This window comes from Lissotriton helveticus, chromosome 7 (assembly GCF_964261635.1).
Source record: "Lissotriton helveticus chromosome 7, aLisHel1.1, whole genome shotgun sequence".
NCBI lineage: Eukaryota > Metazoa > Chordata > Amphibia > Caudata > Salamandridae > Lissotriton > Lissotriton helveticus.
The window spans coordinates 1,710,013,235-1,710,032,014 of NC_136068.1; the positions used below are offsets into that span (position 1 = coordinate 1,710,013,235).

An 18,780-nucleotide genomic window follows, 5' to 3' on the forward strand; every position below is an offset into this window, starting at 1 on the left:
GGACACCAAAAGGACCTTCATCAGACACAAAGTCAAGACCAATGCATTCAACGTCAAGGAACTGTTCAACGTCATTCAGCAGTTCGCTAAACCCATCTGCGAAGCCACGGACATCACTCCCTCCCAGGAACTCTGCGGCAAACTCAGCTCCTACTCCCACCTGAAGATCAAGACCCTCTACGACAACTTCAGTGAGCCAGCAGAAGACAGCACCACACCTCCCATCAACGCCAAGAAGCATACCATCACCTCCTGAGACCCTGCGTCTGTCGTGCTCATCACCTCAACCATGAAGAAGACGCACTCAGGAGCCCCAACGGACCCCTGCCCCCTCAAATCTTCCACAGGGCCACCGTTGTCATCGCACCTGAACTAGGACGGACAATTTATTTTATTTATTTATTTAGAAGTTTTCTATAGCGCTAACAAGACCCGAAGGTAGCAGAGCGCTTTACAGTAAAAGGAAAGGCATGGTGAGCAAAAAGATACGTAACAAATAAAGGCAGTCCTCAAAGACAATATTGGGGGAGGAGAAGTTCGTAACAGTAGGACTTTTGGTAGAAGGATACAGAGATAACACATAGTTCAGAGGGAGATCCTAGTTATCTAGGACCCAGGGAACGGGTGAGGAACAAGGATTTGAGTTGGATCTTGAAGTCCGGATAGGAAGGTAGAGTTCTGATATGAGGGGGGGATAGAGTTCCATATTTTGGGGGCATTTCCAGTGAAGGAGCAGTCCGCAGTTTTCTTCTTTCTGGTTTTTGGTGGGATGAGCAACAGGGAGTTGGAGCTTCTCAAATATCTGCTTTGGCCTGCTTTTGTGAGCTTGTTAGCCAAGTATTCTGGTTTACCGGTGTGGAGGGCCTTGTGTGTTAGGCAGGCCGTTCTGAAGGAGCTACGCATTTCCACCGGGAGCCATTCAAGTTCTTTGAGTGCTGGGGAGATGTGGTCAAATTTTTTGCATCCTGTGATCATTCTTGCTGCCGCATGTAGTGTTGTTTTTAATGGAGCCAAGTGTGATTTGGGTATACCTGTAAGGATTGAGTTCCCATAGTCCAGTCTAGATAGAACTAGAGATTGGGTGGCTAGTTTAAGGTCTTTGTTTGGAATGAAAGGTTTTATTTTGTTCAGCAGTCTGAGGTTGAAGAAAGCACTTTTTGCCGAGTTCTTAATGTGGTTTGTCAAGGTTAATTTGGGGTCAAGGGTGAAACCCAGAGATTTGACGGAATCAGTTGGCGTGAGAGAACCTTTAAGAGCATCGATCGACTTCAGCCATTCAGTGATTTGAGGATTGTCTTCTTTGTTTGAGATGAGAAGAGTTTCGGTCTTGTCGGGATTGAGTTTCAGATGGTTTTTTGTCAGCCAGTCTTGAACATCTTTTAAGACAGCATTTAGTCTGTGGATGTCATTAAGCGAAGAGGTTTCCAGGTAGATCTGCGTGTCATCCGCGTAGAGGTGGAAGAGGATATTGGCATTCCTGAGTAGTTTGGCGAGCGGTTCCATATAGATGTTGAAGAGCTGAGGTGAAAGTACTGAGCCTTGGGGGACACCCTTGTTGACTTGCTGCGTTTCGGAGGTGAAGTTCTTCAGTTTTATTATTTGCGAACGGTTGTGGAGAAAGGAAGAAAACCAATCAAGAACAACTTCGTCGAGGCCAGCTCTTGCTTGCAGAGTTTTGATGAGGAGCTTATGGTCTACCGTGTCGAAAGCTGCAGATAGATCAAGGAGTATGAGAAGGCAGCACTTGTCAGCGTCAAGAGAACCGTGAATGTCATCTATGATGTTCAGCATCGCGGTTTCTGTGCTGCGGCCTTGTCTGAAGCCAGATTGGAGGGGATCGAGGAGATTGATGTTATCCAGATGATGAGTCAGTTGCAGGAGAACACAGCGTTCCAGTGTTTTGGCGAGTAGAGGGAGGTTAGATATCGGTCTGCAGAGTCAAGACCGGGTTTTTTCAGCAAAGGAGTGACTTGTCCCATTTTTAGACAGTCAGGGACCACTCTGCTTTGTAGGGAGCTGTTTATGATTTTGCCCCAGATGGGAGCTAAAGTGAGCTTCATTTTTTTGACTAGTGAGGGAGGAATGGGGTCTGAGATGTGAGCTGATGGTTTGGAGGTCGAGATCAGCGAGATTATCTCAGTTTTCTGCACGTGGCGAAAGCTTAGCCACGGGGGGCGAGGGGGGCCAGAGAGGAGCGTCTGAGGGATGGCCGCGTTACTGATGTCTAGAGATAGTTCAATTTTTAGGACCTTGTCGTTGAAGAAGCTGGCGAAGTTATCGCAAAGTTCTTTGGACGCTTGCAAGGGTGAGGGCAGAGGCTTGGATGTTTGATGTCTGATTATGTTGAAGAGCTCCTTAGGTCTGTTTTTGGAGTTGGCTAGAGCCTCTCGGAAGAAGCTGGATTTCTTGTTTTTGATATCGTTGTTATACTTCTTGCGGGCTGTTTTTAGTTGTAGGCGAAGGGTGGCTGTTGGGTTGTTTCTCCACTTTCTTTCTTTGGCTCTCAATGTTCTTCGTTCTGCGTTGAGGTCCGCATTGAACCACGTTCTAGATGGGGTGGCGCGGCTTCTTTTGAGCTTTGGAGGAGCTAGATTATCGAGAATGGAGACTAGCTCAGAGTTGTAGTGGTCAATGAGTTCGTTGGCCGAAAGGTGTGGGGAGTTGTCTAGAAGAAGTGAACTTAGCTGCCCTTCTAGAATGTCTAGGGGGACTTGGGAGAGGTTTCTTGACCATTTGGGTGGGTCTTGGGGAGGTTTAAGCGGGATGATGGGGTGATTAATGTGAAATAGGATCATATGGTGATCTGACCAGTCAACAGGGAGTATGTGGTTGATCGTGATTGAATTCTTTTGTGCAATGATGGCGTCCAGTGTGGCTCCTTTGTAATGTGTCTCCTCGGTGCAATGTTGAGTGAGGTTGTTATCGGTGAGGAGGTTGGATAGTGATCTAATTAGAGGGTTATGGGATTCATTCCATCGGAGATTCAGGTCACCAAGAATTATGTTATTGGAATCGTCGAGAGCGTCTTGAGCGATCAGGTTGGATAGTTGGTCTCCAAACTCATTGTTTCTGCCCGGGGGGTGATAAAGAAGATGGCAAAGTAGAGAGTCATTGTCTTTGGTTATGATGGAAGCGGATAGGCATTCAAATGAGTTGTATTCAAAGGGGGAGGTTTCTGTGATGTTCCAGCTGTCCTTGTGGATGATAGCAACTCCACCTCCTCGTTGTTCTATCCTGTCTTTGGAGATGAGGGAGAATCCCGGTGGAACCAGCATGTCTAGGCAGGGGGGAGATGACTTATTAAGCCAGGTCTCAGTGAGGAACGCAACGTCTATGTCGTGTGTGAGGATGGCTTCAGCTATGTCCGTTGCATGTAATGAGGCCGATCTGCAGTTCATTAGGAGGCAGTTGGTGATTCTCTCCTGAGTGCTGGTGGTTTTGTCTTTAACTTCTCTGGGTATGGCGGTGAGGACTGGTAATCTTTGTCGTTTGAGGGTGGGTTGATCTTTCCGGAAACCAGTGATTACTTGGATTTTAGATTTAGGTGAGACTGAGATGGGAGAGTCGTAGGTCGTGGCTAGTAATGCTGCTTCACTGTCTGACATGGGGGCTTCTGATCTGAGTGGTCTGGTGGTCAGGTGTTTTGAGCCTGCTAGGGAGTGAGATGGGTTAGTCGTCGGAGGCTTGGTCCGTGAGGTTCTGGGGAGTTCAGTTTTTTTGGGACTGGAAGCCAGGACCTTGGGATAGGGATCAATCGGGTGAGTGTTGAGGGCTTCTGTGGGTCCCTGGGTGATGATGGCATTGGCGAGGAGGGGCGTTAGGGGAGGGGTATTGGAAGGTTTGGGAGTATTACATTGAGTACTGAGGGGTACTATGGGACCCTGGGTGATGTTGGGGTTGGCGAGGAGGGGTGTTCGGGGAGGGTGTTTAGGGGGAGTACAGGCAAAACCGAGGTTGAGGAGGGTTTCTAAAAGGCCTTGGGTGATGGAGTCGACCTGTTTTTCCAAGGCTGAGAGCCGTTTGGTTATGGAATCAATGGGGGTGTTGTGGGCATCTGCAGTGGGGCCGAGCGTGTTGTGGTTAGGGAGAGTGGGTTGAGAGATAGGGATCGGGGTAGAGGGAGGGGGTGGTGTGGGAAGAGGGCTGGGTGGGAGATTGGACATGGGAGGGAAGGGGAGAGGGTCGGGAGGAGGATGGGGCGGGGGATGTTTGAGAGTTGGGGGGACATTAGAGGGGAGGCTCGTAGGCTGTGGACTGCCTATTGACCGGGGGGTGAATGTCCTCGGGGGTGGGCAGTAACTGTGGGGGGTGGGGAGGTAAGGGGAGGGCGAAGGGGGTGAGAGTTGCATTTCCTGTTGGTGGTGATTGGATGGGCATGGGGGGTGGGATGAGGCGGGGGGGGAGCCTGACGGGCTGTGTGTGGATCGGGGTGGGTCGTGTCGCGATCATCTCTGACTGTAGAGGAAGAGGGTGGTGAGGGTGTTGATGCGAGATGGGTAGGAGGGGCTGACTTGAGAGAGGGAAATAGGGAGTCAAAAGCTTCCAGGTTATCATTGTTGGCTTGTATGAGGACTGTGCCATTGGTGAAGATAGTCACGGTTGTATAGCCCCTGCCAACTGATCTGAACGGAAGAATCGTAGTTAATTTGCAGCTGTGGGGAGTGGAGGTGGTTTTGGCGATGAACATCCGACAATCAACTCCTCACTCAGATCTGGCATCTGCCCAGACGACTGGAAGCGTGCGGAGGTGACACCCCTCCTCAAGAAACCAACAGCCGACCCAACTGACCTAAAGAACTACTGCCCATCTCTCTCCTCCCCTTCGCAGCCAAAGTCACGAAAGACTTGTGAACGCCCAGCTGACCTTCTTCATCGAAGGGAACTCCATCCTAGACGCATTCCGGTCTGGCTTCCGCAGCAACCACAGCACCCAGACCACCCTCCTCGCCGCCACTGACGACATTCGCATGCTGCAAGACCATGGACACACCGCAGCCCTCATCCTCCTAGACCTCTCTGCAGCCTTCGACACCGTCTCACATCGCACGCTAGCCGCCAGACTCCACGACACAGGAATACAGTGAGCCGCCCTCGACTAGATCCAATCCTTCCTCTCAGGCAGAACTCAGAGGATCAGACTCCCCCTTCCTCTCCGAACCCACTGACATCATCTGCAGAGTACCCTAAGGATCATCACTAAGCCTGATGCTCTTCAACATCTACATGGCCTCCATCGCCGCCATCGTCAGACAGCACGCCGATGACACCTCAGCCTGGGACAGCACCTGGTGGCACCCCACCCTTGGGAGCCTACCCATGCTCGGAACTTCTGCATAATCCTCAACTCCTCCCTCTCAATGAACCACCAGGTCATCGCAGTCGTGTCCACCAGTTCCAACTGCCTTCGCATCCTCTGTAAGACCTTCAAATGGATCCCCCCGACTGCAGAAAGACCATCACCCATGCACTAATAACCAGCAGGATAGATTGCGGCAACACCCTCTATGCCGAAATCAACAAAACTCTTCTGCACAAACTCCAAATCATCCAGAACACCGCAGTCAGGCTGGTTCTAGGGACACCGCGCCACGAGCATATGACCCAACACCTACGAAGTCTCCACTGGCTCCCCGTTGAGAAGAGGGTCACCTTCAAACGCCTCACCCAAGCCTATCAATCCCTTAATAACATCGGACCAAATACCTCAATGACCGAGTATGTTTCCACATACCCAAGAGGAACCTCTGCTGCCCGACCTTGCCCTGGCAGAGGTCCCCCGCATCCGCAGAAACAGCACCGGTGGGAGAGCTTTCGCTTACATCTCAGCCAAGAACTAGAACGAGCTCCCGGTCAACATCAGATGCTCCCAAACGCTTCACACCTTCAGGAAGGACCTCAAGACCTGGCACTTTGAGTGACCCACACTTGCCTCCCCCCCCCCCCCAGCGCCCTGAGACCCTCACGGGTGAGAGGCACGCTCCATAAACCTCTGATTGAGTGATTGATAGGCTGCTACTACTGGCTTCATCAGACAGGTTATTTGTTACTACCATTTGTTGCTGGTAAATAGGTTAATTGTCACTGCCCAGCTGCGGTGGATAGGTAAGTTGCCATAGTCAGCTGTGGTGAAGAGGTTAGTTGTCACTGTTGGCTGAGATGGATAGGTTAATTGTCACTGCCGGCTGTGATTGACATGTTGCCAGTGCCGGCTGTGGTGGATAGGCTAGTTGTTACAGATGGCTGTTATGGATAAGTTAGTTGTCAGTGCTGGCTGTGATTTACAGGTTGTCAGTGCCGGCTGTGGTGGATGGGTTAGGTGTCACTGCTGGCTGTTATGGATAGGTTAGTTGTCACTGCTGGCTATTATGGATAGGTTAGTCGTCAGTGCCCGCTGTGATTGACAGGTTGTCAATGCCGGTTGTGGTTGACAGGTTGTCAGTGCCAGCTGTGGTGGATAGGTTAGTTGTCACAAGTGGTGTATACAGTGAGGTTAGTTAGCTGTCACTACCATCTGTTGTGGATACATTCCGGTTAGCTACTGGCTGTGATGGACAGGTTAGTTGTCAGTGTGGTGGATAGGTTAGTTGTCACTGCTGGCTCTGGTTGAGAGGTTGTCACTGCTACCTGTGGTGGATAGGTTAGTTTTCACTACAGGCTAAGATCGATAGGTTAGTTGTCACTGCTGGCTGAGATAGATAGGTTGTCACAGACAGCTGTGATTGATAGGTTAGTTGTCACAGCTGGCTGTGACGGATAGGTTAGTTGTCACAGCCGGCTGTGATGGATAGGTTAGTTATCACAGATGGCTGTTATGGATAAGTTAGTTGCCAGTGCTGGCTGTGATTTACAGGTTGTCAGTGCCGGCTGCTGTGGATACATTCAGGCTAGCTATAACTACTGGCTGTGATGGACAGGTTAGTTGTCAGTGCCGGCTGTGGTGGATAGGTTAGTTGTCACTGCTGGCTCTGGTTGAGAGGTTGTCACTGCTGCCTGTGGTGGATAGGTTAGTTTTCACTGCAGGCTAAGATGGATAGGTTAGTTTTCACTGCTGGCTGAGATAGATAGGTTGTCACAGACAGCTGTGATTGATAGGTTAGTTTTCACTGCAGGCTAAGATGGATAGGTTAGTTGTCACAGCCAACTGTGATTGACAGGTTGTCAGTGCCTGCAATGATGGATAGGTTAGTTGTCACTGCCGGCTGTCATTGACAAGTTTCAGTGCCTGCAATGATGGATAGGTTAGTTGTCACTGCCGGCTGTGATTGACAGGTTGTCAGTGCCGGCTGTGGTGGATAGGTTAGTTGTTGCATGTGGTACATACAGTGAGGTGAGCTGTCACTACCAGCTACTGTGGATACATTCAGATTAGCTATCACTCCTGGCTGTGATAGACAGGCTAGTTGTCGGACACTAAGCAACACTTACTTTTCCCCATCTTTGAACCAGGAGAGCGTGGATAACGGGTGACTGCTCCCTGAATCACAGTTGAGGGTGATGTTTTGCCCCCGCCGGACTGTCTTTGCTTTTGGGGTGATGTCCACTTTGATGGCTGGGACTGCGAGGGAAGACATGCTCAATTAGAACACATAACACAACCACCCATGACCAGGCTAGATACAGGAGGTTGGCTGGACTTTACTCCTAGGGTTGTGTTTCCATAGAATCCACTGACTCTGAAATGCAAGTAAAGCCATAGCAGTTTCACTAGGATGTAACTTCAAGTTGATGGTAATGTGCGCATTCTTTGAAAAATGAACAAAAGTGCATTTTTCAAAGTGACATGTGGCGCACACACATGCCCTCAGGCATGTGTGTGCGCCACATGTACACACTTACCTTTTCAGGGGAGTGCATCAGAGGTGCCTTAGGCCCCCTGGCAACCTTGGAATTGCAATTTGCAATTACTAATTTGGTAATCGCAATTTACAAATGCATTTTGAATTGAGTGACATCACCTAATAGCAATTCGCTCTTAGGTAATGTTTAGGAATCGTAAAATGTAATGCGATCCGTACATGCATAAGGAATTGCGATTCCTAAATAGCGATTCCTTAAAAATCGCTTTTTAGGAATCACAATTTCTTATGTTGATGCCCCATAGTCTCTGCTGCGCAGGAGCAACTTGCTAAGCTGGGACTAGTGTTGGCTGACAGCATGCTCAGTGATTCTAGAACAGCAAAACTGTGCTAACACGTGCCACGTAAAAATAAGACTTACACTCACGTTTGTCTGTGTATGGAAATAGAGATTGTGTCAGTACATACTTGGCGTTTTCAGCTATTCCTGCCCATAATTCTAATTTCATAAAATGCTATAAAATAGCGTCTGGTAACCCAATTAGGTTGCAGCTGAGGCCAAATGGCCTTCCAAGGCCTCCCTCTGCAGTGTTATTTTAAGGATTTTGGGGTTACGGGGCAAGGCATACTGTGGGGGCACTTGCTCAGAAAAAACTTTCACATTATATTACCATTTTCTTGCTAATTCAAGCCAACATGATTACAAAAATATTAAATATTATGTTAAATTTAGTTGAAATATGTCTTACCTGGAACGCCAAAAATCCTTAAGATGGCACGTGGTAGAGAGATAGAGTCAGGAGTGAAGGTACTCTCTGGGTTTAGATAGCGAAATCGAATAGACAGAGGTCGCTCATTTTCCCAAGCAGGGCCTTTGTAAGGTGTGGGGTGGGGGCGCTGGCAATTTCTCACTTTGCCCATGTCTTAAAAAGTCTCTTAAGTCCCTCAGGGGCCCCTGTTTGAGCCCACCAAACAGCAGAGAGGACAAAGCAATATTTGAGAGCAATAAAGTCACATATAATTGCATATGTAGGCTGCTAGGCCTAAAGATAACAGAACTTACACTGGTGTCCTGTGGCCAGCATCAGTAACAAAGACTTAATAGGAGATTCAGTGGGAAAACCGGAAGAGGTGATGTGGTGATCACAGACATGGATGACTTTAAGTTCAATGACAGTGATATTTCATCATCAGACCACTCTTCACTGTGGTTCCTGAGGGTCTACGCGGTGGGCTCCTGAATGCTGTTAATAACGGATATGTATGCCTCCCTACCAGTGAGGTATGTTGGACCTAATAAGTTAAAAAGGCGCCAGGGAAAGTACACTTTATAGGTAATTTTATTTGTAGATTCCTAACACATGGACACAACAAATGTGTATTCAAGAATCTGTTCATTGCAGACGCTTAGTTTATTGTCAACATGTTTCAGTCCCCAGCTTTCATGGCCATAACAGGTTCAGGGCATTCACCAGGCCTAGGACCACACCCCTCCCGTTTTCTAACCCTGACATAAGATGTTAGTAACTTAGTTTTGTCTAGTAGTGAATGTAGAAAACATAAATTGTTACACCTTGCCTGAAAGTTGCAACGAGCTGGTCATCTGAGTAGTAGAGACTAGAAATACAGCAACCAGGCTGAAATAGCTGTCATAGGTACTTCCGATTCTTGGGGGTACCATGTATTAGTGACAAGGTTCATTTGCAGCGAGCTGTTACACTTTATGTTTCTTTTATTCCCTCAGCGCCAGAGGATACCAGTGCTTTTCTTTGTGAAGTATTGAGAATTCTATCCCATCCATATTGTTATTCCCACCCCCATTTGCTCTGAACACTTACACTGCACATTGAGTTGTGTTTGCGCGGTGAGGGGTGGCGTCTTGGCATCGTTGCTGGCATTGCATCGGTACCTGGCCAGGTTGTCATTGGGCGCTGTGATAATGGCAATCTCCTTGGAAACAATCTTGCCAGAGATGATCTCCTTGGAAATGGTTTTGCCTGGGGTGCCATCCTTCAGTGGCCTGTCATCCTGGGGAGAAGTCAAGAGGTAAGTTTCAAGGCAGGAGTGTGCATGAGATATGAAACAACATCAAGGTACACCATGGTGATTGGGACTATCACCATCTCTCCTAGAATAGGTGCCCCCTTTGGGACGGTAGTGGTACTTCAAAGCTGTGGGCAAAGCTAGTGCCCCTGGAAGACAAACTTTGCCCACATAGAAGACAACAAAGCAAGTGCCACTTTTGCAATATAAGTGATACTTTTTGTTCTTGTAGCAGATGCTTCACTGAGGAAGGGAATTATCACTGTGTGGCTGAAATGGAGGTATGTTGTGGCTCTCTACACATGGGGTGCATGGACTATGCATGCAGGAGATGCTGTGTGGATATGTGTGGGCAGCAGGCACCATCCTTGCTATCCCCACATATTGCTGAGACAGTACATATTATATTTGTGAGAAATTTAAAACTGCACACTGCATATAATAACCATGGCTGGGAAGAAGGCTGCTCGGATGGTTTTTAATGATCAGAAGGTATAATGCATGCTTTTTTGCATATCTGTTAATCAGTCACTAGACAATTGAACTCACATTTTCTGTGATACTAAGATGCATTGGACAACATTATTTATTCATTTCAATTTACATATGTTTAGTGGTTGCAAGAGGTAGCACAACAGAATTGCAGGCTGGCTCTTTCTTTGTTATCATTTACACACATAGTTCATGGGAGTGTGTATTTGTGTGGGTAAGCCTCATAGTCAGTAGCAGGGCAAATTCACACACAAACGCAGACATTCTCACAGATAGACATAGACAGAGAGACACACACTGACACATATTGTGCTCTTACAACAAAAAAAAACATGGTTTCCTCGCCAACTTCCACTGCTGCCTGTTGACCCTTGTCGTGTAGTTAAGTAGACTGTAAGTGTCGCAAAGTAGTTGACTTCCCAAATTCAATTCCCTTCTCAACTGGCTGTATAATCATTCCTTCGTAGAAATCTCTGAGATTCCATTGGTTAATCAATATTTGAAGTATCCTTGTACAAGGATAAATATGTCTTGATTTCCAAAAGTCATCCTTCCTTCTTTCGTAGATGATGTCAAGGACCACTCACCTGAATCCCAGGATCTGCGGGAGCAAAGAGAGCCCACCTCAATTGCCTACTAACCAACGCCTAGTGCTCTTGAATATACCACAAGCGCCAGCGGTTAATTCCCAGGGGAAACAGAGGAAATAGAGAGAGAGAGAACATTCTACAGTGTTCAGTGGCTTGAGTTCTGCCAGTTCTCTGGTATTATTAGTTGGACTGCTTACAGATCACGTAGATTAGTTTCTTCAATTTAATGTATCACACAGACCTTGTTCAATTTCAGACAAGAATAATTTTCCATTTTCTAGAATAGTTCCTTTCTGGAGAGATAGTCAAACTCCAATAATTATGCAGGACCAGAACAATCAACTGCAGAAGAGTCTGGAGCCGTTAGCTGGGAAGGCGGCGACCACCACTGAATAACAGGGAATATAGAGGCAAAATTTAAGAAAACATGCACTCTTTTTGTAGAGACTTGAGCCAATGTTCCTAGCCAGCCAAACGAGAGTAACCAGGGAAGTGGACGTAGCCACCAAAGACAGGAGCAGTACAGATGCACAGCCAGCTAAGTGCAGATAGCCTAAGAGGCGGTTGCTGAGGCCATAAGCAGCAAATGTTCACTGCTTGCAAGGGAATGACAATTTAGGAGGCGGACATCGCCGCCGCTGGATAGTAGCCATGTGGGAAAGGGAAGGCAAAAAATGGGTGTTTGGATGGAGAAAGCAGGGAATTCCAGTACGGGGATCTCTCTCTCATGGAAACTTACTAAGCCAAGGAAATTCTAGTAGAATGAGTGTGGTATCTATAGACCGTGCCCATTTCAAAATTGACGCATTCTTGGGTGATAACTAGATCTTGCAAGATCTCGGACCGTACAACAAATAACAGAAAATAGAAACCAGTAGGAGGTCCTATGTTAAGGAATTCTGCGGGGACTTGAAATGGTTTATAAAGGATTGTTTCGACTTAAACCGGAAGGGCATATCCCTTGACTGGCTATAAAAGGGAAATAACTGAATGAGTGTTTGGCAAACAGCACAGGAGGAACGGGACATGATAGTACCCACACTCCCGCTCCCAAAGGCTAACTGACTGAGCAGGGTTTTTTCGGGGTTACAGACATGAAAGAGCAACCAATCTGGGGACATGGACACAGCCGGCTGGCTCCCAGGATCTATCTGTAGGAGCATTCAGCTTGGTAACACAGTCTGCCATGCCATCATTTAGAATCAACTATTCAATTGACCTCACATTCTTCGTGGCCTTTATGATGACAGGAGGACAAGGAGTGCTACGTTGGAAAGAAGGATCATAGGGTTTCAACAAGAAGTAATGGAACACTGGATGGACACGATATTTCTCTAGTAAAGTCAACTTGAGGGACACAGAATTGGTTCTTTTTAGTACTTTAAATGGTGTTATGTATCCTGGTTCCAGTTTTTGAGGACTATTTTGACATAAGTTCTTGGTTGAGGGCCAGACCTGGTCTCCTACAGCGTACAATGGTGCTGGACGGGTGTGGTGATCAGCCTGTCGGTTCATCTGCTTTTTGGTGAGTAAAAGTTGTCTTTGTGACTTGGCCCATATTTTTTGCATGACAGTACAGTGTTCCTCGACAGCTGGCTTGGGATAAGTCCTGGGAAAGGGCAAATCAGGGATGCTTCTTGGATAGTTGCAGAAAAAAGGTGACATGCCTTTGGCAGAGTGCACACTTAATATTGGCAAACTCAGCAAAAAGCAGAGCCTAAACCCAATTACTAGTGATTGTTGTTAATAGCGCAAATATTGCTTCAACATCTGATTGGTTCTATCCAGTTGTCCATCAGTCTGTGGATAGTAGGCTGATAATTATGGAGAACCATGCATACTCCCTGCAAAAAACTTTCTATGAACTGGGGTCCCGGTCTGGAACAATAGTGGAGGATCACCAATTGAGCTGAACTATAGTTTGGGTGAAGATTTCCTCTAACTCTTTGAGTTTGGAAGTATCCTAAGTGGACTGAAATGAGCCAGCTTTTGGAATTGATCAACTACTACCATTATAGTAGAACAACCCTCGATGAGAGGGAGGTCAGTGGCAAAATTCATGGTGATCGTTTCCCGAGACCCAGGTGGTATGGGTAAGGGCAGCAGAAGGTATGTAGGGGGTTTATGTTGAATTTCATAATAAGCACATGTAGGACATTTTTGTATGAAAGCCTGCACATCTTTAAGCATGGTATACCACCAGAACCAGCAAGCACAAAGTTCCTGTGTCTTATGTATCATCCCCTGCTTGGGGTGAGGAATTACACTAGTGTAACATCTTTTCTCTCATGTCCTGAGTTGGGATACATTTTTGGGACTCATGATAAAAGCAACCATTCACGGATCCTACTGATTCTGGCAGTGCCTTTCTATAAAAGGAACACCCAGGTTTTTGGCTAATGTGAATCAAGTAACATCGGAAGAACCTTCCTAATCTGATTTGTTATGAACAAAGTCACTGTTATGGTGAAATTTTTTGGCATTCGCACAACCGTCATGGAAGATAACGTGGGGATCTCAAGGTGAGAGTTGCTTCAGGAGATGATGCAAGCCCTCGTCGAGCTGACTAGTTTCCCGCCGGTGTCTTTGACACGTCTGCTAATACCACCGTCTTTTTCAGAGTCTTTGGTTTCAGTGGACATTCTCGGGCAAATTGTCTTCTTTTCCACAGTATAGATATAAATTGAATTTGTGTTTTTTATACTTTCTTTCAATATTAGGGGTCTACAAATCCTTCCAATCTGCATTGGTTCCATCCCATCATAGGACTGGATAGCACTCGTATCCTTCTTCTTTCCTCAAAAGAACAGAATGCTTGGGTTGTTATCTCCATTACACTTTTGGCATTTTCTTTCTCCTATACTTTACCACTAGATCTATGAATTCTAAGCAATCTCCAGGCGGTCCAAAGTTTTGAAAAGAACATCCTTTAACTCATCTCTCAACCCACGATAAAAGAAAGATGTTCTCTTTTCCTCGAGCCAGTGAGTTTCATCCACTAATCTATTGAAGTTGGAAATATAGGACAAGAGCTCTTTGTTCCCTTGCTGTAAACTCTGTAGTTCATTATAGCATGCAAGTATGAATGTGTGCATTGCAAAGAGGCATCGCATTTGTTCCTTAAAGGCCGAAGAATTATACAGGACTGGGTCATCATTTTCAACTAGTGGGACCAACCACTGGGCCACATTTCTCACCAGATAGAAAATGACAAAAGCCACCTTGCCTGCATCATCGGGAAAGGCTGCAGGTCTACAGAAAAACTACAAATTACATTGGGTCATAAAAATACAAAATTTTGAATCAGCCCCACTACAGTGTTCTGGGGCTGCTAAAGATACCGGAGTCAGGGTTAGAACCGTTATACTCTTAGGCTGGGTTCCTGAGAGCTCTTTCTGGAAGCTACTGTCAGGTGCAGGTAAAGTTGCAGGCCATAAAAAAGAGGCACTACTCTTAGGGATAGCACCGACCCTTGTTCTCCAGGGATCCCCCTCAGTCCTCATTTTCCCAATTCAGATCTTAATAAGGGATTCTCATGTTTTAGGGTCTGGAATTCTGCCTGCACGGTAGAGAATGTTCCAGCTAATTCCTCCATAGAGGATCCTGCAGCTATCGCAGACACGGACTGAGTTAAATCTTGGGTGACTAATGGACTGACTGAATCCAGCTTCGCTCAGGCAGATTGACACTCTTGGGCTTGGCTTTCTGTCAAGGACCACTTACCTGAATTCTAGAATCTGCTGGAGCAAGGAGAGTCCACCCCAATCGCATATTAACAAACCCCTAGCACCCTTGAATATAACACAAGCGCAAGCGGTTTATTCCAAGGGGAAAGGGATGACATAGAGAGAGAGAGAATATTCCACAGTGTTCAGTAGCTTGAGTTCTGCCTGTACCCTGAAATTATTAATTTGACTGGTTACGTATCACGTAGATTGGTATCTTCAATTTAATATGCCAGGCCGACTTTGTGCACACAAAGGCACAGAGGACAATGGTTAAGTAAACTGGACATACCACACACAGTGAACTCTAAACAATGTGGTTGACAAGCACTCTATTCTTCGCCTATTACCTTTATCACTCTCCACAATTAAGTTGCATTGTAGATGCTATTTCCTTGAATAAGTATTTAATGACAAGATTCCGATTCTTCGAAAATGGGCATGAGGAGCTTGTGTGGAGAGAAACTAAATTCAACTGTAAAGTCCAATTCCCTGTTGAATTCAAAAGGAAAACGCTTTTCAGTGCTCTGACCTTGTAATCCATTTTGGGGGAGAAGAATCATTCTTGCTTTTTTTAGAATAGTTTCTTTCTGGAGCTGCAGTCAAACTCCAGTCATTGAGCAGGATCAGAGCCGATGACTGCAGAGGAGTCAGTAGCCGGTAGCTAGGAAGGTGGACTCTGCTGCCAAATAACAGGGATTATACAGGCAAAAAAAAAAGATGCACTGTTTGTAGGGACTGCGTTCAATGTTCATAATCAAGCAATCACGAGTAACCAGGGAAGCGGACACCACTGCCTAAGCCAAGAGCAGTATAGATGCACAGCTTTCCAGATGAAAATACCTGGAGAGGCAGACGCCTAAGCCAGAAGCAGCGGATATTTACAGCCAACCAGGGAAAGGCAACCGAGGTGGCGGACGCCTGTGTCGCCGGATGGTAGCCGTGTGCAAAAGGGAAGACCAAAAAGGGGGAGGGTGGATGCAAGAAGCAGGGAATTCCAGTACAGGGATCTCCCTCTCTCACAGGAACTTACTAAGCCAAGCAGATTCAAGAAGACCTGGTGTGGTATCTATAGACCAAGCCCATTCAAAAATGGCCACCATTCTTCGGTGATAGCGCGAGATCAAAGACCATACAACGAATAACAGAAAACCGGGACAAAAAAGACACCATATGTAAAGGATCACTGTGGAGACTGAATAGGGTTCATAAAGGCTGATATCAAATTAAACAAGAAGGGCATATCTCTAGCCAGGCAGAGGGGAAAAACAAAATTAGAGTTTGGCAAACAGCACAGGAGGAATGTTACTTGACAGATGATGCCTCCCAAGATGTTGAGAGTGTTATTCCAGCACAAGAGACTATCAGAGATTTGTCTCTTTTCCCATCGTTCACGCTTTAAGCGTGAATTACTTTTTACAGAACCATGCATGCGCATGACAAATGTGGTTACTATGTCTATTTACTGTAGACCTAGTTAGCCTTGACAATACTGTGAGATAGGAAGTGCATTCACCTTCTGCTCTGCTCTTTGAGGATATTTTTCCAGAATCTCCTGCATCCTTCTCTTGTGGTTCTGAAGTGCAGGAGCCACGGCCTAGTTTTACCTTCGATAATTCCCATGGCGCTCTGTACATGTCCATTTCTTTGCTATCTGACCCTAAGCTGCGGATCCTTACCAGCTCCCGATCACCATTTGATACACTCACAACATAAATCACCCCTCAGGACAGGTCATGAGATGATGACAGATAAGACAGTCTTATACGCTGTGTCTTCTTATCACAATACATACCTTGAGCCAGGTGAGGCGGGGGGGTGGGTTTCCTCCACTACAGAAGCATGTCATTTTCACAGGAGTGCCCGCGCGGAAGCGGCGTTCTGGAGGAGGTGCCTCAATCCACACCTTATGAGGTGGGTCTTTGGAGGGAAAGACGAAAAAGGCGGATCATGAATAGATTTTTCAGAACATACAGGGCACACCTCTTCTACTTTCATTCAATCAGAAAGTTCATTACACTAAGTCTTGTACTTGTATTCTTTCTTAGAAACTTCCCTCTCCTTACACAATTCCTTACACTGTGTCTCGACTCCCATAGATGACACAAGCCACACTCTATCTATATTACACTCACTTTACCTCCAATACTATTCCCACACTGCTGCTTATGTTTGCCTCTCCCTATTTTACTTTCTCCCTTACAATCTCCCTCTCGGGGTTAAGTCTCTCATACCTATCTCCTCTCTGCACCTCTACACAGACTTTTGTCCTCAGGTTCTTTATCACATGCTCAACCCTCTCTCCTTAAATGTAGAAAAGGTCAGAAACGTCTACATTTACAATTAGACTGAGGGCAGGCTGTAGTGTTAGGGTTCTTTCAATGTTCTTTCATCCTCTAACATTCCACTGTCACTTGCATTAACACACGTGCTAGAAACCTATGTAATGGTTACTTATATAATCTTTTCACAAGCAACTGTTTCAGGTGTGACCACTTGCATACTGACCACTTTGTCCCATGTTTCATTATGGAGGTACAGTCATCATAAATGAAATTACATTGTATGAGCTTTTACGCACCGCTACTAACCTAAGAGACGAACCTACGAGATACAAGTCCTGCACCACTCACATTACAATCAAGCTAGGGGATCTTCAGCATTGACTAACACTAATAACCCACAAGACCAACATTACCTAAACTACCACTGAGCCACAGGACCTGACCCACTCACACTACAAGGAGGGAACTGCAGCACTGAGTACAACTACTAACCTCCAAGACCATCTTGATCTGTACGTCCATTGAGTAGCAGGACTTGCACTGCTCACACTACAATTGAGCTAGGGGATCTGCAGAGTACTACACAACTATTGCCCCACATCTGAACTACCCTCACTCTGTTTAAACCACTGAATCTGCAGTTGCAAGCCATATCATTGATCTGTAGCTCCCAGTCCTACCCCTCAGCATGGGAGTTGCAGTCCTCACAATAACCATCTCACTTCAGTACTCACAGTCATCAGTACTACCGTGAGTCATGGTATCTGTAGAACCTGATACTACCACTAAGCAATTGGAAGCACTGTATTCACCTCTATCATTGAGACTCAGGATCATCAACACCGACCAGTGTTAGTAAGCCATGGGATTGCTGAACTTGACACTACTACTGAACAACTGCACCTGCAGGATGCATTACTTCTTTTAAGTTATAGCATGTGAAGCACCACTCCCTATCAATGAATCCCTGGGCTTTCGGAGTCCAAAACTATTGCTGAGACATGTGACCTGCAGCAATCTTTACTGCCACTAAGCAGTGAAGTTTGTACAGAGCAAAAGGATGTGCAGCACCAAGTTCAGCTACCAAACCCTATAACCTGCACCATGCAGTGCTGTAATTAAGTTATGTGACAAGCAGTGGTAACTCATAGGACGTGCAGCAACCAGCACTAGCGGTCCCCCCAGGACATACAGCACCCAGTGCTACAAGTGAGCAACAGACATGCAGGAACCAGGACTACCAACAGGATCTGCAGCAGCCGTCGCTGCGCCAAGGCCAGGAGATGCATGCCACCTGCAGCACTACTATTTCCATTGAGTTATGGGAACCTCATCACCCACCACTAATGAATGGCTATTGGATTAGGAGCACCACCCTAAATCACTGGAAGAGGATGCTCATAGCATCCAGCCTAATTAAGGAGCTATGTAGACCAGTCCGTGGGGTGGTCATCTCTAAATCAATCTCTTGTGGCCATGGAACTTCCTCTGGGTGCAAATGTGCTATGATGGCCACACCTTTCTGCAGGCTGTTGATCTACTTTAAAAAAAATCGATTTGCAGTGCCCTAGGGGAGCAGGCGGATCTGCCAGTTGCTGGTCTCCTTAAGGCTGCTGGTATCGTATATGCATATTCACAATGGGCTGGAGGAGCAGCGTCGTGGTGTCTTCAAAGCCATGAACGCTGCCGGCCTCCTTCAGATATACTCACACTGCCCAGGGTAACAGCAAGCTGTGTTGTCCCCACAGCCCAGCCTGCTGCTAGTATCTTTAAATATACTCACACTGCCCAGGGTAACAGCAAGCTGTGTTGTCCCCACAGTCCAGCCTGCTGATAGTATCTTCAGATA

At 46.5% G+C, this 18,780-nt stretch overlaps 1 protein-coding gene across 1 annotated transcript in view; it reads right to left on the reverse strand.

Moving 5' to 3' along the window:
• Positions 1–18,780, reverse strand: part of NPHS1 (NPHS1 adhesion molecule, nephrin) — a 291,924-nt gene that overhangs the window by 188,221 nt on the left and 84,923 nt on the right. The window contains exons 10-12 of the mRNA XM_078653831.1: positions 16,442–16,566; positions 9,635–9,824; positions 7,426–7,555 (exon numbers count right to left, since the gene is read on the reverse strand). Of these exons, the coding sequence (XP_078509957.1) occupies positions 7,426–7,555; positions 9,635–9,824; positions 16,442–16,566 (445 nt within the window). The remainder of the gene's footprint in view (positions 1–7,425; positions 7,556–9,634; positions 9,825–16,441; positions 16,567–18,780) is intronic.